The sequence below is a fragment of the Thamnophis sirtalis genome, unplaced genomic scaffold, assembly GCF_051295495.1.
Source record: "Thamnophis sirtalis isolate CommonGarterSnake01/CBP01778 unplaced genomic scaffold, rThaSir2_p1.2 scaffold_3, whole genome shotgun sequence".
In the NCBI taxonomy this organism is placed as follows: Eukaryota; Metazoa; Chordata; class Lepidosauria; order Squamata; family Natricidae; genus Thamnophis; species Thamnophis sirtalis.
This window is the reverse complement of record NW_028261383.1, coordinates 159,749,741-159,770,469: the sequence shown is the minus strand read 5'-3', so window position 1 is coordinate 159,770,469 and position 20,729 is coordinate 159,749,741. Positions and strand designations below refer to the sequence as shown.

General features: G+C 44.1%; 1 protein-coding gene across 4 annotated transcripts in view; it reads right to left on the bottom strand.

The window, feature by feature from the left end:
• Positions 1-7,308: 7,308 nt before the first annotated feature.
• STAC3 (SH3 and cysteine rich domain 3) overlaps positions 7,309-20,729 on the bottom strand; it is a 37,201-nt gene continuing 23,780 nt past the window's right edge. For all 4 annotated transcript variants that reach the window (XM_087707890.1, XM_087707892.1, XM_087707893.1 and 1 more), the window contains exons 5-12: positions 20,015-20,075; positions 19,830-19,921; positions 18,097-18,163; positions 15,213-15,259; positions 13,627-13,718; positions 11,542-11,593; positions 9,828-9,977; positions 7,309-8,517 (exon numbers count right to left, since the gene is read on the bottom strand). In XM_087707890.1, coding sequence (XP_087564016.1) covers positions 8,419-8,517; positions 9,828-9,977; positions 11,542-11,593; positions 13,627-13,718; positions 15,213-15,259; positions 18,097-18,163; positions 19,830-19,921; positions 20,015-20,075 — 660 coding nt within the window. In that variant the 3' untranslated portion in view covers positions 7,309-8,418. The remainder of the gene's footprint in view (positions 8,518-9,827; positions 9,978-11,541; positions 11,594-13,626; positions 13,719-15,212; positions 15,260-18,096; positions 18,164-19,829; positions 19,922-20,014; positions 20,076-20,729) is intronic.

Genomic DNA, 20,729 nt, shown 5'->3' with positions numbered 1-20,729 from the left:
GGGAGAAGGCTGGATGATAACTTCCCACAACCGGAAATATTTCTTTTTTAAAGATTGTGGCTAGAAAATTGTGATGAGATAGCAATTGAGAAGCGAAATTCTATTCCATAGCCTTTGGGTGTTTTGTTTTGTTTTGTTTTGTTCTGTTTTGCAGAGTCCAGAGAAGTTTTTCTCTCAAGCTCAACTCAAGCTTCATCCTGGGTTTGGGAAGATTTATGAAACACACTTCATTCTTTTGCTGAAGCAATGAGCTCTTTTGATCCTCTTTTTTTTTAAAAAAAAAAAAATACAAATAGCAAACAGAAGGTCCTGAAAGCCTTTGAACTTTGTGTCCACAGTTTGAGAGCAATTCCTGTTATTTCTCCTTATTTTCCTGCAATCCTTTCCTCCCTCTTGTTTTTAACCTTAAGCTTTTCACAATGATAATAAAGGGACACATACCAAAGGATCTCTGTGCGCTTGGGCAGAATGTTTGGCCCTGAATAAGGGAGAGTAGACCGGACAGTTCAGTAGGTTTAACATGGGAGAAAGGATTGCTAGCAAGGAAAATTTGAGAAGCAGGGTTCTGCAAACCTTAACTGAAAAGTTCTGCAGGGTATGAGTGCCCCCTTGAGGTATATGTTTATATGACATAAACCTATTTTTAAGTCTTCTCTGCTGGCCACAGTTCTCTTCTTTTCCTGGCTTAACTAGAGTCACCATGGGCAGCCAGGCAGCTGTAGATTTAGGGTTAAATTGGGAAGAAAGAGGGCCCAGAAGGATTGATTATTGCTCCCCCTTTAAACCTTTGGCCTATGAATTGTGCAGTTATTTATTCTATGTGGAAAAACCGGCATGCCACCTGTCTCCTTTGCTCCTTTATATGGCAGCCCTTGGGTAAGGCTCCAGTTTCCGATCAAGATCTTCAGTTACACATTCCAATCGGGGTTACAGCTTCTGGCTGGACTGTTTTTCTACTAGGCAAGAAGAAGCAGGTGGCATGCCCAAAATAAATGCAGCCAAGAAAGGAGGGAGGGAGCCTAAACCAGCCTTCTGCCAAGAACGAAGGCTTCAACTCCCAGAATTCACTACCGCTACCATACTAGGTATTCTGGGAACGGAAGTCATTGCATAGGATGGATACCAAGCCTAGGGAAAGCTTTTGGAGGCTGTAGCGTCCAAAATTCCCATCCAGCGGTCATCACTGTCAGTTGAGGAAGTTGTAGTCCAAACATATCCAGGCGGAAGAAGGTTGGGGAAGATTGCTCTAAGGTTTGTACATCTTATCATGCAGGATTACAATAGGCCAGTGGTGGGTTCCGGATCCCGTTGCAACCGGTACGTTGCAATAGACTGGGCGTTCACCATGTACACATGCACAGCAAGCATGCAGGGGGCGCATGTGTACCCACTGTCCGCAACGCTGCAGCTGCTCAGCAGAGCGTCGCACAGGCGGCGTACACTCCGTGTGCGTATGCCCCAATCGGCTCAAATAGAGGTAAGGAGGGCGGGTGGGCGGGCCCTCCAGAGCACCGTACCAGAGCGGTACCTGGTGCTCCCAGCAGGCACCGATACGCCCGTACTGGGGCATACCAGTCATATCCCACCACTGCAACAGCCTCAAATCCAACCCACCAAAACCTAATGCATTCTTCAAATCCTCTGCTTTGCCAAGCCTCGTTTATCATCAATATCAAGACTGTATCTCCAGGGCTAGGCATATATTTTTTTAATCACCACACAATCAAACTCTTTTATCAAAGCGTATTTTTTGTAGATGAACTTATTATGTGGACGTCTACATTTGTCGACTGCTTTTGCATATTTTATTTTAGGAATGAAGCACACTACAGATCCATCATATGACATTGTTTCCTTTTGAGATTTTAATAAACAATGATCGGACCTCTCAGGAGGTTGCATTGTACACCAGACACCACATTTCTCTGCTTCAGTGGTGGGTTTCAAATTTTTTTAGAACTTCTTCTGTAGGTGTGGCCCGCTTTGTGGGAGTGGCTTGCCAGCCATGTGACCGGGTGGAAGTGGCTTGCCAACTATGTGACTGGGTGGGCGTGGCCAACGTGTAAAATGTGGTGAAACTCACTTAACAATGCTCTTGCTTAGCAATCTAAATGTTGGCTCAGGAACTCTGACATTTGAAGCATGCAAGTCTTAAAGCTGTCAAGTTACAAGACCCTTGCACCCCCTAACCTTTTAGAAAAAAGCCCCAGGGGTGTTCAAACTTGGCAGCTTTAAGACTTGTGGACTTCAACTCCCAGAATTCCTCCTCTCGCTCTTCATCTTGATGATGTACGGACAGGCGGGGGGAAGGAGCTGGAACCGGTTCTAAACGGCACTGTAGATTTGTGGAACCTCTTCTATAGAAGAAGTTAGAACTGGCAGGAACCAACCCCTGCTCTGCTTGTACAGTGCAGACTCAAAGAGAGAGAGGGAGAGAGGGAAGAGAGAGACAGAGAGAGAATGGACATTTCTTTGGAAATTCCTACAGGAGGCATAAGTCTCTGAACAGATGTTTCAGATCCATTCATATCCAAAACCACCGACGTTTCTCCATCTTTCCCTCCTCTATCATTGTGCTGCAATTGTTCAAATCCAAAGAGATAAGAGACAATATGGTATAGGTATTTGCATTCATTATAGAGTTGTAGACAGAAATATCCTCAATGTGTATTGCCTTCGTCAACTTAATTCCATCTCAGCTGTCAGTTTCCTGATTACCCACTGATGCAATTCTAAATGGCTCTAAGACAGCTGGAGATCTACAGTCAAACATATTTTTCTCCCTCAAGAGTCAGACCATCTCATTTGTGCAAGCACTTCCTGTATGTATATCCTAACAAGTGCAAATTATTCCTATATGCCAACTTTTTCTTTCTTAACTTTCCATGTATAGCTGAGCCCTGAAATCCTTGGGTGAAGTAGAAATATAACGGGGGCACCACCGGCTGCCCCTAGAAGAAACAAAATATACAGATTTCCAGGGCAGCAGGAGATAATGGAAAACACATTAGTTAAGAGACCAGGTACCCAGTAATGGTAGATGTGGTACCATCACTGTGGTAGGTATCCTGTCCTGCTTTGCCAACTCAAAATGTAATTGTGAAGTCGTATGGAAGGAAAAGAAAAGAGATTACTCATTAACCTCAGATAGTACCTAAATTATCTGAAATGTATTAATACTAACTACAGCTGTAGTACCCACCTACCTTACTCTTTAGACCAGTGATGGCTAATCTTTTTGTTGCTTCGTGACGAAAGTGTGCGTGCGCACACCCATAATGCAATGGGTGTGCGAACCCACACATGCATGCCTGACCCCTATGTGTACGCTATGCACTGCGCATGCACACCTGACCCCCTGCATGCGCCCTGCCCCCATGCATACATGTGTGCCCCCTGCCTCCCATGCATGCGCATGCAACCCCCTGCATGGGCCCCACCCCCATGAATGCACACATGATCCAATGTGCACCCTGCCCCCGCACTTGCACACACATCTCCCACATGCTCACACATACGTGGCCTGCAGGAGATGCACATGCATGCACAAGGGAGCTCTGCGTGCCACCTGTGGCAGGTGTGCCATAGGTTTGCCATCAAGGCTTTAGACTTTAACATGAAATGACCAATCATTAATCCGTAGTGTGATGTTTTAGGTATATATTTAGGTCAGCACTCCTAACCTTTAGAGCTTTGTGGCCTGGCGGGGAGGCGAACTGGGCTGTCCAAGCGGCAGGCCAGTGAACCTGTGAGCATATAGCTTGACTTCTGTGAGTAGTGGGCCGGTGTCCACCTGCATGCACGTGCAGCTCAACTTGCACAGGTTGAGCTGCACGCAAGTGTGCATGTGTGCTGTTCACACAAATCAAGCTGTGCACGTCCGTCCACTGCTCACACAGCCCAGTTCCAAATAGTCCACGGCCCAACAGTGAGCCCTGAGCCTGAGGTTGGGGGACCCCTGATTTAGGTGACTTCCATAGATATTTTCTTTTGAGATACATTAGAATTTTTTTTGTTCTCCCTAAGCAATCTTTCCTTATTCATGAAGCCGTTTCAAATTTTCCTAAAGAGGTGCAATTAGTTCACATTGCCATCCACATTGGATTATAGCAGCTGGATCTGCAACACCTGGGCCCAGAAGTCGTGAAACCAGAAATCCAGGTCCAAAACATTACTACTCATTTTTACAGTTCCCTATTTGGAAACACATCAGGCTCAAATTACAAGCAGTGTAATAGTTGAGTAGACTAGAGTAGCTCCCGAATCTGTAACACCTAATTGTCCAACATAGAGTAACAATGATGAGAAGGTTGGGTTAAAAGGAGAAAGCTAGTAATATTGGAACAGGAAAGCATATTAATAAATAGTATTTTGCAGATGCATTAACTCCACCTGGGAGACTTGGGTGAATCATGAAGTACAAGGAAAGTATGAAACAAAAGTAGTGTGGCTGAAAATCAAAAAGAAAGAAAGAGAGAGAGAGAGAAAGACAGACAGATAGACAGACAGATATAGATAGAAGATAGGTAGGTAGGTAGGTAGGTAGGTAGGTATGGATAGAAGATGGATGGATGGATGGATGGATGGATGGATGGATGGATGGATGGATGGATAGGATAGGATAGGATAGGATAGGATAGGATAGGATAGGATAGGATAGGATAGGATAGGATAGGATAGGATAGGATAGGATAGGATAGGATAGGATAGGCAGGTAAAGTAAAAAATGAAATCACACATATTAAATTGATAGTTGTGCAGTCTGGATTACAGAGGCATAGAAATCACAAGGGAAACTGCAGATACAAAGCCAATGGGATGAGAACACTAGAATGAGAAACAGGCAGCATGGCTACCTTAGCAACATCCTACTGATTTGCAGGAGAAAGGAAACTGCAAGCTGTTATACATGCAGGTACCCAAATGCATTTAAAAAGCAGGTATGATGTAAAGAGGGTAGATAGCAAGCTTTAGGAAACAGGAGCCAAGGAGCCTGTCAGCACAAATTTATTGAGCTTGACTTTTTGTGAAAATAAACACGAGTGTCAGTGTAGAAGGAACTCCTGGCATTTGAGAATTCTGCACAATAACATGTATGAATTACTCTGCAAGGTACGAACAGGCAGAGTAAACTGATGGAATAAAGTAAAGAGCTGTAGCAATCATTAACTGAATATACGCACTATCTGGACACTAAAATCACATCACTTGATAGGTATTTAGCTATAATTCCTTGACTATTGACCGTGTTGTCTTTATGATAGTTCAATTGTAATACAAAATGCCTGGAAAGCAACCAATTGCCTACCCTGATTTATAGGGCCTCCTGAATAATTGCCTCCAGTGATCTGAGAAAAGAGGAAAAAACTTTTACTCCAGTCCCTGATGAGACGGATGTGGTCAGGAAAGCAGTTTCAACCATTAAAAATACAACCCAATGAAACGTTATTTTCATGCCTCGCCCTTTACTAAAGATTTGTTTGTTCCAGATGAATTTGGAGTTTAGACCTCTTTCTGTTTTGCATCTAAATCCTGAGAGCGATATACAGATCAGTCAGCCTTCTGATAACCAAGTAGCTTCCCTACTTTATGGAGCTCGTCGGAACTTTACATGCGCATATCATATAAACCAGGAGTCCTCAAACTACGGCCCGCCGAAGCCATTAAGCTGGCCCGCACGGGACCACGAAGCTGCCCCGCTCACATCGCCCCACCTACCTGCTGGCCCCCTCCTGCCTTCTGGAGGCCGAGGAGGCCAAAAACGGGATGCCCAGAGGCTTCAGGTGACCAGAAACAGGCCTGTTTTTGACTTCTCCAGCTTCCAGAGAGAGTGGGATGAGAGGGAAGGAAAGACACCCATACACACCCACACATCCACATACAGAAGCCCCTCACACACACACCAAGGCAGTCACATCCCTTCACTAACCTGCTTTCCACCCCCAGGAGAAAAACAAATTAAAGTTTAATTTGTGTGTATTTTTTAATGGACTGCTAAATTGGCCACGCCCACCCAGTCACATGACCATCTAGCCGTGCCCACCCAGTCACATTAACCTAGCCATGCCCACCCGGCCAGTCCGGATCTCCCAACAGTCTAAGGGACTGTAAATTACCCCCCTATTTAAAAAGTTTGAGGACCTCTGATATAAACAAACAAAGGCATGGCAGCAGAAATGCTGCTTAAAATAAAAACATGTAGCACATCAGATCTCTATCATAACTACTAGACGCAGAAGAGAGTATAGAAGGGGACAGTGCAAAATAAATAATGACAAAAAAAAGTCTGGGTAGTGGATATTGCCCTACCTGGAGACCGCAGAATAGAAGAGAAAGAACTGGCGAAAAATCACAAAATCTAAAAGCCTGTAAATAAAAATTAGAGCAACTATGGCAAAAAAAAAAAGCAAAGAAAGTAACAATAATTACAGGCCCCTTGGGAGTAATTCCAAAACATCTGGAGCTTGAATGACATCAGCATTAACCAAATCACCATCCATTGCAAAAGGCACAGCATATATTGCAACAATATCCTTAATATTATTAAACAATTACATCTGTCTATCCCAGATCCTTGGGAAGGATGAAATAGGTGGGGGATAATGCAAAATGCAGCCTAGACACCTGGCTATTGTGCGACCAACCATAATTTCATAATAGAAGGAAAGTAGTGGAAAAGGACAAGAGCCAGTGGTTAAAGCACCAGGCTAAAAACTAGGAGGCTGTGGGTTCTACTCCCACTTTGGACACAAAGCCAGCTGAGTGACTTTGGATCAGTGGCTCTTTTTCTACCCTAGGAGGCAAGTAAAGGCAAGCTACTTCTGAAAAACCTTGGCAAGAAAAATACAGGGAGCAGACCAGGCAGCTGTCAGGCATCAACAATAGCAGTTCACCGACAAATGTGCGCTCGACAAAAGTGCGCCGACAAAACCGCAGGCAGAAAAGCACGAGTTTGAAATCGCGCCAACGAATGAGCACAGAAGCGCGCCGACAACAGCGCACCGACAGAAGCGCGCTCTAAACCTAACCCTAAAGATAACCCTAAGCTAACCCTAACCCTAACCCTAACCCTGAACCTAACCCTAACCCTGAACCTAACCCTGAACCTAACCCTGAACCTAACCCTAACCCTGAACCTAACCCTAAACCTAACCCTGAACCTAACCCTGAACCTAACCCTAACCCTGAACCTAACCCTGAACCTAACCCTAACTCTAACCCTAACCCTAAACATAACCCTAACCCTAACCCTAACCCTAACCCTAAACGTAACCCTAACCCTAACCCTAACCCTAGCCCTAACTCTAACTCTAAACCTAAACATAACCCTAACCCTTACCTTAATCGTAATGGCGCTTCTGTTGGCGCTCTTTTGTCAGTGCGCTTCTGTGCTCATTCATCAGCGCACTGTCGACATCGCGGTTTTATCACCGCGATTTTGTCGGTGCGCTGTTGTCGGGCGCGCATTTGTTGGGTCACGAACAATAGCTTGAAGGTATCAAAACAAGTGGAAGAGGATAACAAGAGTGATATAAATATCAGTTCAATTTAAGAGAGCAGAACAATTCCATAGCCTCCCAGCAATTGACAGCAAATTCAGAAATTAGGAGGTCTTTGGAGCTCTCTCAGCTTGGTTTTGTGTGTGTGTGTGTGTGTGTGTGTGTGTGTGTGTGTGTGTGTGTGTTTGGCAGATGTTTCATTACCAAAGCTAGGTAATATCACCAGTGCTACAACTGATGATGTTACCTAGTTTAGGTAATGAAATGTCTTTAAAAAAAAAAAAAACCAACCAAGATCGGAGAGCACCAAGGACCCCTCATGTCAAATATTCTCTATTAATCCAGAAACTTGCTGCTTTGCATCAACACAGATAGGCGAGAGATGGAAAAGGGTAACAGATATTATTGGCAAAACGTAACCGAATCTATGCCATCCAAGTAAACTAGGAGCCAGGCTCCCCCTCTGCCAGCAAAGGGACAGCCATATCCTGAAGTAAATGCATGCACATGTTAGTGCCACCTACAGGGGGCGGCAGCAGTAACTCTTGCCATTTGTCAATTCTGTCAATCAATCTGTCCAATCACTACTTTCTTCGCAGACAGGAAGTGGAGCAGCTTTGGCCGCATCCCAGCACCTTCATGACAATATCGTAAAGGGGCAATGGCTGAACCCATTCCGGAATCTGCCAGCAGCCAAGTGCAGAGTTCAAGAGAAGCACTTGAGTCCTCTCCGGGGCCAGATAGATAAGCTTCTTGCCTTGAATCCAGGCCATCTTGTGATGCCTTAGCTCCTGGACCACAGACCTGCAGAAACTCCGCTTCCTTGCAGAGAAGCGTTGGCAGCTGGTAACGGACACTCAAACACTCTGGCCGTCTCTGGCCTCGGCTATGAAATCCTTGTGAATGCCAGGGTTGGAGCTCAGATCTCCTGCAAGAAGTCCGCGGGGAAGAGTCCCACTTTGCGGCCAGTGTAGACTTTGACATACCCATTCAGCTCCTCTCCTTTCTGTACCACAATCTATAAGAGGATAAGAGATGTTAGATGAGGCAGAATCCCCGAGCAGATTACCACATTTTCTAGGAAGGAGTTCTTGTGCATTTATATAGAGGGAAGGAGGGGGGAGGACCTGCCAATAAGTAGCACATGACCTGAGTTTAGAAAGAAAAAAACTAAGAATCGGTTGGGGGCTGTTATTTAGACCAACCTTGGCAACGTTAAAACTGGTGGATTTCAGTGCTCAACAAGAAGACTTATGGCTGGTTTTTAAAGTTGTGGCTGTCGCAGTATCCCCGCAGTCACAGGATCATGACTGGGGCACTTGGCAAGCCAGCTTCCAATAAGTCAAGTCAATGAGGAAACCAGCCACCATCTGATGTTGTGCTTAATGACTGCAAATGATTCCTTAACAGCCACAACCTGAACTGTCATTGTACACTGCAGATCGCATTTAATTTCATTGTACAAGGTAAACTAAACTAAACTTCAACTCTCAGAATTCCTCAGCCAGGAGTTAAAAGTTGCCAAGGTTGGAGACCCCTGATTTAAACAATGTGTTTTTAAAAAGCTGGGTTTTATAACTATCATGTACCCAGATTCCCTGGGAAATCTAAACATGATCAATTTCTTTTTAAACTGTTCTCCCCCTAGCTCTGGCTTATGTGATAATTATCAGATGAAAACACAACTAAAAATCCCACTTTTCAATTTCAGAAAAAAATTGCAGGGGGGTGGGTGGGAGGGGGAAAGAAAGATAAATTGTGCTGTTGTAGCCCTTGTTTACTTAACTTTTAAATCCTCTGCCAGAAAAGGATGGGATATCTAAGATCAATTTGTTGAAAAATAGGGAGCAGTTTTCCAGTGAATGTGACCTTTCAGCTCAAAGGTGTAAAAGTTATCATTGTTTTTGGCTGTTCAGAAGGGTGAGGGAGGGGGGAACATTTATTTATATCTGAACCAGTGGTGGGTTTCAAAAATTGTTGGAACCTACTCTGTGGGTGTGGCTTCCTTTGTGGGAGTGGCTTGCCGCCCATGTGACCGGATATGAAATTATGTATTAATACTTAGGTTGGTCCAAGTAGCTATTCAGAAACTCTGGCATTGAAGCATGCCAGAGTCATTGAAGTCTTAAAGCTGTCAAGTTACAAGATGCCAGTGGTGGGTTTCAAAAATTTTTGGAACCTCTTCTGTAGGTGTCGCCTACTTTCCGGGTCCACTGGTGGAACCTCTTCTAACCGGTTCGGTAGATTTGACGAACCGGTTCTACCGAATAGGTGTGAACTGGTAGGAACCCACCTCTGATCTGAACGAAGTACTTCAAAGAGACATACCTGATCCTTTTTTAATGTAATCTGACCAATTTCTTTGTTGCCCACAAAAGACCTCATGACCTTATGCACGCGTTCTCCTGCACGGACTCGGATAATAAAGTTTGGTGGAAAGTATCCAATTTTGTCTCCAATCTGTCCAATTTTCTTCCCCTAGGAGATTCATGCACGAAGTTACTTTATAAAGAAATAACCTCCCCTCCCCTCCCCAAATTCCCAATTCTATCGCCATGAAACAAGATGGGATTAACGTGAGGGGTTTTTTTTTTCTTCAAAAAAGGCAGAGAGGAAAATTGGCAATTTGCAGTGATTCTCTCCTTCAGCACATAAATACACTTTTGCTCTTTAAAAAAAGGAGGAAGGGACAAGTAACTAACTAATATTTTGGAACATTAGCTCTTGTCAACATGATATATTTTAATTATCCTCATTCCTCAAAATTGACATCAATAATCCTGCAAACTGCTCATTAAGCCATTTTCAGGACAGTAAGCGACTTGCATGTTCTAAATGTGGAACATTAAAAAATAGTGTGAGAGAAAAATGAGTGAATTTTACAAAAGGAAATATTTCGTAAAGGAAAAATACAAAATTAATATTACTAATGGCTTTGAATTCTTTCATGAAACTATACAGTTTTTAACATTGTCATTCATAACATTTTATTGACAGAGGATGGATATATATATTTTGTGGCAGATTAGGCAGCCTATTAAGGAACGCGGTGACTCAGTGGATAAGACGCTGAGCTTGTCGATCAGAAAAGTTGGCAGTTTGGTGGTTCAAATCCCTAGTGCCGCATAACGGAATGAGCTCCTGTTATTTGTCCCAGCTTCTGCCAACCTAGCAGTTCGAAAGCATGTAAAAATGCAAGTAAAAAAATAGGGACCAGCTTTGATGGAACAGTAACAGCGCTCCGTGCGCCTTCGGTGTTTAGTCATGCTGGCCACATGACCACAAAGACATCTTCAGACAGCGCTGCCTCTATGGCTTTGAAATGGAGATGAACACCACCCCCTAGAGTCAGGACCTAGTAGCACATACGCACGGGAGGAACCTTTACCTTAACCTTAGGCAGGCTATTGAGGGCCAGAGACTGGACTGAACATTTTTTAAATATGGGGGAGGGGATGTGATTTATATAATACTACAAAGCAGGTGGAAATAGGATATTCTGCAGTCCCGCCCCCTTTGGTTGGGCATCTTAATGATATTGTTTCATTTTTAACCCTTCCCTGACTACAGCTGCCAAAAACTAGCTGTAGAGTTTCATACAATGTTGAAGCAGGGCACACCCAAACATTTGTAGCAGAGTTCCCAAACAAACTCTCTTTCCCCTTGCTCCCCCCCTCCCCAAAACTTAGGAAGAAACTATAATAGAAAGCCCTGGATTTCACAAGTTTGTGACATGACACTATTTTTTAAAATGCTTATTTCTAATTATATACTATATATTCAACACCTGATCGTTAAATGGTTGCCCATTTTTCATTTTCACTCAGTAACTGACTTCTGTGGGGACGGGGGACGGACACTATTTTGCCAAGTTTAGTTAAATCACTCAAATATATTTCAAGTCATACTGAAGGAAGAAGACTCCAGCCATAGTAAAAGCTGAAACAGAGGAAATCCCAAATATTTTTAAAAACTTTGAAAGATCAAGAGCTTTCTTCACAATGAACAGGCTTAGATCCTGAAAGAGAAGCCATCTTCTTACCCGCCACCATTCTTCATTGGAGTCGTCAACAATTGCAACTTTGTCCCCAGGGCTGAAAGAGAACAAGGACCCAACAATGAAAATACTATTGCGAGTCAGAACTGCTGAACAACATGGCCCATTCTGGCCATTCAGTCCTTTCTTTCCCAGTTCTGAATATCTGACAAAGATGGCAACTTCCCCCCATACTTCCTTCATGGTTCTACTGAAGGGACATAATAATAGTAGAATAGGTAGAATTACTGGGACATAATAATAACTTGCTATTTCACTTCTGTAAGAATTGCTTTCCTCCTGTAAGAATTAGAATTGCCTCTGCCATTTGCTTCTACCAGTGATCTAACTCCTGCTATCTTGTTTTTGTGTACAACTCAGTACCTGTGCGGGGTGTGTCATGGCCTAGCAAGATTACATCGGGCAAATGCCTCTGTTGCTAAGCACCCAGTCCCTCTGTTGCTAAGCACTCAGCCCCCCTGTTCCTTGCTGCACGGCCAATGCAGGGCTACAAGGAAGGCATGGGCCAGGAGTGCAGAATTGGGTACTATGCTGTTGTCTCTGAAGGTATAAAAGGGCGTCATATAAGGGTGGGTTCCAGCTTCTATTACTGCTGGTTCACTCAGGGATGCGCTTTGCGTGGGTGCATGCGCAGTAGTGTAAAAACTGCACATGCGCAGAAGCAAAAAACAAGATGGCGGTGCCTATGGCGCCACCGATAGAACCGGTTCAAGGGCGGGGCCAGCCGAGTTACTACCTACTCAGCCGAACCGGTCCAAACCGATCCAAACCAATAGGAACCCACCTCTGGTGCCATACCTTCCCCAAGGTGTGGTCTTCCTTATGTGCACCCTGTCGGTATGTTCATGGAATGGTCTACCCAGCTCTTTGCTTTGATCAAAAATAAAAAGCTGTTTCTTTTCCAAGTCTTCACTTAAGCTCTTCTTTTGGCCTATCGTTGACTTAAGCACATCGCCAAACCTTACACTACCACAAACTCAACAAGGTAATGAGATACAAAAGTCTTAGCTGAGCACCAGAACATCCAAGCAGCCTGACAAATGCTCTATTCTTCTATATCCATCTTGCAACCATTGGTAGGATTCTATATGTATTGTTGCCAGTACCTACATTTGCATACAGGATAAGCTCTTTTCACTTGTCTCCCAGCCCTTCCCCACAAAACCATACAAAGAAGCTGATGTGTGGAGATCTCCCAGTCTTACATGGGATGCATGCACTGACTTAAGAGAGATACAGCTATGGTGTTCCACAAGCCCTTGATATTCCTGAATAAGGAAACCTCCTTCAAGACAAGTTATGTCTTGATGTTTTGTTTGAGGTCTCAGCATTCTCACATTACTGTTTACATTCATGTAAAATCAGCACAGCAAAGTTTTGAGTTCCAAATCCCTTGTAATCAATGACTTGTTTAAAGACTATCTGAGCATATTGCATTTTAGCTCCATATTACTCCATAGCAGTGGTGGGATTCAATTTTTTTTACTACTGGTTCTGTGAGCATGGTTTGGTGGGCGTGGCAGGCAAAGGATACTGTAAAATCTCAATTCCCTCTCCATTCCAGGGGAAGGATACTGCAAAATCCCCATTTCCTTCCAATCAGCTGGAACTCAGAAGAGAAGAGATGGGGGCATGGCCAGCCAGAGATGGTATTTGCCGGTTCTCCAAACTACTCAAAATTTCCGCTACCGGTTCTCCAGAACTGGTCAGAACCTACTGAATACCACCTCTGCTCCATAGATTACTCCTCAGTCTCTAAAGCCCTGAGACTGCACCCCTTTCTATTGACATGACTTTGATAAAATGTACCAGAAACTCAACCCAGACACTTCTATGTTGGGATTTGTTTCTACAGAGCAGCGGTTTAAGAAGGCTTGAGGTTGGTGATGTTCTAATCCAGTGTTTTTCAACCTTGGCAACTTGAAGATGTCTGGACTTCAACTCCCAGAATTCCCCAGCCAGCATTCGCTGGCTGGGGAATTCTGGGAGTTGAAGTCCAGACATCTTCAAGTTGCCAAGATTGAAAAACACTGTTCTAATCAATGAAAACAAGACAATTTTGTTACTCACTGAAAATCCAAGTCATCCTTCTCCAAGGCTTTGAAGCGATAGAGTGCAATAAAGTAGTGAGACTGTGGGAAACCAGTTTGCTGCTTCTTACTCTGTTCAAAAGAAGAAAAGAAGTAAAGTCTCTTTCAAGTCAAACTTGACTCTTGGTGACTTATCCATTGCCAGTTTTCTTTGCAATGTTATGGAAGTGGAAGCTATAGCCTCCTTTAGGGATGGTTCTTGGATTTCCAAGCTAATTTGTAGGTTGGGCTTCCCAGAAAACTTACATGTGGGTCATAACCTGGGGTAATCCTGCCAAGCTAAGGTCAATGATAGAAGAGAATATTTGAAGCTCAGGGTTGAACTGTGAGGTCCTTGATGCTCTCTAAGCTTCGTGGTTTTCTTGCAGAAGTTTCATTATCAAACTAGGTAATTACCCAAATTGTGTAAAGTATTGATGTTACCCAGTGGTGGGATTTAACATTTTTTACTTCCGGTTCTGGCATGGCTTGCTGGGCGTGGCAGGGGAAGGATACTGTAAAATCCCCATTCCCTCCCGATCAGCTGGGAATTGGGAGGCAGAGAATAGCTGGGGGAGAGGCAGTCAGGGGTGGTATTTACCAGTTCTCCAAACTACTCAAAATTTCCACCACTGGTTCTCCAGAATTGGTCAGAACCTGCTGAATACCACTTCTGATGTTACCTAATATATTTTGCCCTCAGGTATATATGTTCTTGTCAGAAATCTTTAATGCTGGCAAAACACAAGCTCTTTCTACAGATATCCTTTATAAAATTAGTGTCTGGATGGGCAAGGAATCAAAACAGATTATTCATAGGTGTACAAATAAACATGTTTATATGACCAGGAGCATCCATGCATGGATCTCCAAAGTAGATTTAATCCACCTCTGGAAAGCAGGATAGCAAGCAAGATATTAGGGCTGAGCTATTCAAAATCTTGTAGCTACCCAACCTTACATCTCTACAAATATAGGTCTTTCTGTGGACCTAAGCAAGGATTTCTAATCCTCAATTATCTGGCACAAGTAGTAACAAACTAGCCATCCCTTTCCATTATACTCTATATAAAGATTTTCTGAAATCTATGCTGTTCATATGTTCAAAATGTACTATGTGTAAACTTCTTTAAGTGTATATGGATGATTAATGGAATCTGATTGGTGGAAACTGAGGCCGTAGGCAATAAAGTAAGCAAGCAAGCACACTGGGAGCTTGCTTGCTCAATCTCAACAGACTGAGTTCTGGCCTTGAGATTCTGATCTTGAGAGAATACATATACATGAGTTGAGTGACTTCTCTATGTACCATTTTCCTATCCCCCCGCACCCCTCCATGCAGTCCTTTCTACCAATATGATCTGTGCAGGAAAAAAAGAAAACATGGAGTTGACCATACAGGAAATAAACAGCAGGCAACCATTTGAATAATCAGAGGTGGCAAGTGAAGAGCAGTGACTTGCAACAGCATCACAACTTGTAGGATTTGGAGACAAGAAAGAGTGTAGCCACTGTGTTCAATCTGGAAACTAGCAAGCACATTCTCTCCCTCTTCCTCTCTCCCATGCAAGAATGAGGAACAAGCACCTTGTCATCCGGGGCATTCTTCTCTGCTTTCTGTCCTTCTGGTTTTCCTGGATTAAAAACAAACAAGCAAGAAAGTGAAATTCAGATGGGATGAAATACAGGTAATCCTTGAGTTAGGAAAGTTCACTTAGAAACCTTTTGTGGCACAGCAGGAGCCGTGGGAGCTGCCACCAGACTCCGACAGTGAGGGGCCCGATGAGTTGGCTCTGGAGGATGTGGAGGACCCTGGACAGGGTTCCGACTCAGAGCAGGGTGCAGAGAGGCTGGTTGGCCACCAGGAGGCGCCTGAGCCTTGGACCAGTGGGGAGGAGACAAGGGAGAGTGAGCCGGAAGCCAGTAGTGAGTTGTTCCTGGATGCACGGCACCGAAGAGCTAATAGGCGTCAGGAACAGTTGCGCAGTTACAGGAGGTAATTGCACTCAGCTGGTGGTCATTAGGCTCCTCTCCAGACTATAAAAAGACTACTTGTGCACATGCCCCTCTTTGCAGAAGTCAACGCAGGATTGAATGTCGGAGAACATTGTTATGAGCTTGGCAGGCTGGATTGCTGCCAAGCCTTATCTGTGTTTATTGCTGCCCAAGCTTGTCTGTGCTGGTTTGCTGCCAAGGACCTGTCTGTCTGTTCATTAAATGTCGTAACTTATCTTTGGCTCGGAGTGTGTGTTGGTGTGGGACGAGGGGGGTCAGAACAGAAACCATTCGAAGTTATGACATAACACACACCCCCGCGCCCCAAGTACTTATGACACAGTCCCAAAGTTACGAATGTTACAGCACCACGGAGTCGTTCGTACTTACGAACAATCACAGAGGCCCCGCAACGTTTGCCCTGCCTATTCCCCGCCCTCCCCTGGGTCATCACAGGTATTGGCGCTGTGGTTACTCACTTTGCGAAGATCTAGCGAACTTTCATTTCCTTGGCTTGCTTTGGTGCTTCAAGCCTTCGGTGTGTTCGAAGAGAATGGAAGTCTAAAGTACTGCAAGATCATGTGAGACCTCAGGCTACTGATTTCGCATGATCTCATGGTACTTTAGGACTCTGTTCTCTGCAAATGGAGGCTTGGGCGAGATCTGGGGCAAAAGACTTTGGAAACGGAAGGAAGCCTTCCCTCTGTTTGCAAAGCCTTTTGCCATCTTTGCAAAAAGCCTTTGCTGCTGAGAACAGAGATCTGGACACATGCGCCCCTCCTGGGCTCCGTTCTCGTTGGGAAAGTCTTTTTTCAAAGACAGCCAGAGCCTATAGGGATACAATCTTTCATCCCTGCAGGCCTCAGCAAGCCTTTGCTCAAGGCAAAACCATGGCAGAGGGGCTGGAGAAGAGGCAGCTTCCTTGATCATTGAGATCTACATATGATAAATGACCCAGTCAGGCAGGATATAGGGGTGGGGGAACATGAGATATATCAGTGGGTTGGAGGAGGCCTTAGGTGATTGGAAGCACTACCCACCACTCATGGCCTCCTCCCCCCTCCCCCCCAAGTTGCCTCTTGCACTTAACGACCTGCATATTCGATTAGCAAATGTGTGAGGAAAAGCAGGGAGTGATCACGTTCCAGTTATGTGATTCAGTGCTACGAATCCTCGAGTTACTAGTGTAATTGGCAGGCTCCATTACATTTGTAACTCGAAGATTACCTGTATGGATAAAAGATCAGACAATCTCCCTTCTCCCAGGGCACTGAAAATAAAATGCCACAATTTTCCTAGTTTGCTTTTTTTTCAAGGCCTAAAAAAGAAATTATTCATAAATTAACTCCCCCTTTCTCTGCTTTTCTTGTACTAGTCTGCTTTCTTTTCCCTGCTTACAGGTCACAAATTTAGGTGTCCTTTTTTTTCTGGCCTTGATTCATTACATTCATTTCACTTTTATATTTGTATTTTATAGTTAAAGGATAAAGCTCGGCCAACAGGCCGCCCTGGAAACAGTGAAGGACCAGTCCAGAGGTGGGTTCCTACCAGTTCGCACCTATTCGGTAGAACGGGTTCATCAAATCTACCAAACCGGTTAGAAGAGGTTCCACCAGTGGACCCGGAAAGCAGGCCACACCTACAGAAGAGGTTCCAAAAAATTTTGAAACCCACCACTGGTCCTTGGATATGATTATTCTACACTATCATGCTCATATTTATAAAACTCAGGGCCTCTGTGAAAGATAAGGATGACTACTGCCTTTGTGGTGCAATCAGAACATTGTGTGTGTTGAAGTTGTTTTAACGCAAACCAAAGATGCCTTTTAAAAAACAAGTTTACATCATATTCTTATGCATGCCAGTGCTGTGTGTGAGGTAATTTAAGGTGGTTCTGACAAGTGTCGTCGGCATCTTCATATCCAGTCACATGGGCAGCAAGCCAGTCCCACAAAGGAGGCCACACCCACAGAGTAGGTTCGAACAATTTTTGAAACCCACCACTGGACCAGCCGTGGTGCCTCTGCCAGTGATAATGGAGCTTAGAAGGGCTGCAGGAAGCCATTGCAGCCAAAAGCGGAGCTTGGGAGCCCGTTTTCACTGGCAGAATGCTCTGATCACTATAGGCACCCCCGGGACAAGTGATGTCGAGCTGGCCATGCCCACCCTGGCCACCCAAGGTCAAACACAACCCTCATGCGTCCCTCAATGAAATCGAGTTTAACATCCCTAACCTAGGTGAACTTCACTCAAAAACGTAAGCAGACTCACATCTGGTTACAGTTGAGCAACTGTTGTCTCTCCTGAGATGTCTCATGGGAAAAAGTTTTAATTCGTGGGCAGCAGGGGTTCCTCTTCTTTTCAGTGATCTTCTGGCTTCTTTTGTACATTGTTTACTTGAGCAACATTTGCTTAACAAATATTTAGACTCTGGATTCCAGAGATAACAGGTTTTCTGAAGTCTGTTAATACTTACCTCCCTCCGGTTTGTCACTTTCTGGTTTGGGGGCATCTGTTTCTTCTTCCATCATGGCAGCCAAAGGCTAAAATATAGGAAGGAGAATAGAAAATATTTATTTCACAATATATATATGCCACCCCAATTATATACCACCCCAATCATATGCAACCCCAATCAATAAACTTAGAGCGATGAGAATCAAAATACACTAATGATAAACTTCTACCCTTCATCTACACTAAACTTCAAACCTTACACTAGATGGAGATTTCCCCCTCCCCGAGTTTTTTATTTTATAACACATAAAAATTCCATTTTCAATTTAACTGTGTGTTGTCTGGGTACAGTTTTAGGAAGTAGCAATCAAAATATTTACAACAGTGTTCATTACGTTGGTATTGATTATAATAATATTAAATAATCATAATCATAGATGGAGATTCTCAGTCATCTAGGTCAGTGGTTCCCAAACTTGGCAACTTTAAGACTTGTGGGCTTCAACTCCCAGAATTCTCCAGCCAGCTCTGGGAATTCTGGGAGTTGAAGTCCATAAGTCTTAAAGTTGCCAAGTTAGGGAACCACTGATCTAGGTCATGGTTGTCCCAAAGGTGCTTTTTCAAAAGGTAACTGGACTTTCTGGTTTTTCTTTGAAGATGTTTTGCTTCTCATCCAAGAAGCTTCTTCAGCTCTGCAGAATCTTGATGAGAATCCAGAGTTCCCAGCATCAACAGATTCTGGATGGCAGATTAGTGCCTTGTAGCATGAATTTAAAGAGAGGAGGAGAAGAATAGTTGAATATTTTAAGTAATTTAAAGGGGGATGGTGAAAATGTAGCCCTCCAGATTTTACTGGACTCACATCAGTCCCAGCCAACATGAGGAATGGAGAGTCTAGAAATAGCTGGAATGCTATATATGGTGCGGTGGTTAGAATGCAGTATTGCAGGCTGGCAGTTGGCCGGCAGTTCGATGCTGACCAGCTCAAGATTGACTCAGCCTTCCAAGGTTGGTAAAACGTGGACCCAGATTGTTGGGGGCAATATGCTGACTCTGTAAACAGCTTAGAGAGGGCTGTAAAGTGCTGTAAAGCAGCACATAAGTCTAAGTGATATTGCTATGACTGTGTTTCTCAGAAAATAAGACAGAAAATAAGAAAATCCCCCTCTCCATTTTCCTCCCATTTGCCAAAAAGCCTTCCGCGAGCCTCCCAAAAAGAGGGAAAAAGCAAAGCAGCTGGTTGCGGAAATGCGCCCCCAACAAGCAGAAGAGAAGGGCAAAAGTGGTATTTGCGCTGCCCCAAGGGGCCAGCAGGCTGCAGCCGGACAGTTCCCCCCCTCCCACGCCGGCACTTGTGCTGGCCACGCTCATCCTTTCCAAGCTTATTTTTGGAGTAGGGATAATATTAGGCCTACCCCAGTGGTGGGTTTCAAAAAAATTTGGAACCTCTTCTGTAGGTGTGGCCTGCTTTTCGGGTCCACTGGTGGAACCTCTTCTAACCGGTTTGGTAGATTTGACGAACCGGTTCTACCGAATAGGTGTGAACTGGTAGGAACCCACCTCTTGCCTACCCGCAAAAAAATTAGGGTTGGGCTTATTATTGGAGTGATGGTGTTTTCGGAGAAACACTGCACTATATGTGGCCAATGTTAGCTTTAGAATGGCTTCTATCTCCATCCATTATTCCAGCTTGAATAGCCTTTTATGCACCACCCTTTTACGTTGGGATGTTTCACCATACTGGCTTCCTACGTTTTTTTTGTTATCCTGTCCTTTCTTGCGCTCCTTGTTCGCCATGATAACTCCCGACCGCAGGGTATCGAAGACAGGATCATTTCGGCTAGCTGTGAAATAAATGAACAAACAAAGTTGTAAAACGGAGGTGTTTCTGAGGATGGATGACCAAGAGTTAAAGTCCTTTTGGATGGCTGACTTACCACCTGAGAGTTGTTGGGCACTGTACAATGGAGAGCTGTAAGCCCGGCGGAAACCTGGAGGCTGAAGAGTAAGATTATACACGGTCAAGAACGTGGGTAAAAGGGGACAAAGCCCATTTTTCTCCCAAATGATGGAGCTTGGTGACAGAGGAAGCTATTACCCTTGAAAAGAATCTCTAACCCAGTGTTTCTCAACCTGGGCGACCTTAAGTCCTGTGGACTTCAACTCCCAGAATTCCCCAGCCAGCTGTGCTGGCTGGGGGATTCTGGGAGTTGAAGTCCACAGGACTTAAGGTTGCCCAGGTTGAGAAACACTGCAGTCTAACCATAGCCTAATGCTTGTTTTTATAAATAACACCATGTAGCACACATTTTCATAAGATGCAGAAAGAGTTCTTCTGCCGATTTATCAACAGGACTAATAAAGCCAGTGTGGACAAAATGCGGAGTCCCCCAAAACGTTGGCAGTAGCCTCTAAAAGCTTTCCTAAACTTTACACTTTATGATAATTTTCAGGATGATGGAAATGGGAAATCATTAAATGCATGAAATATTAATTCATTGCATATATTTAATATAGTTTAATTTTATTTTTGACCTCTTCCAGGGAGCAAAAATTATTTATGCCTATTTCTAGTCAACCTGGCCGAGCAGCCCCTGGTATTGTTCGGACCTAGGCTTCCTGAGACGGTAAAAATCACATGCTTAGTCCCCA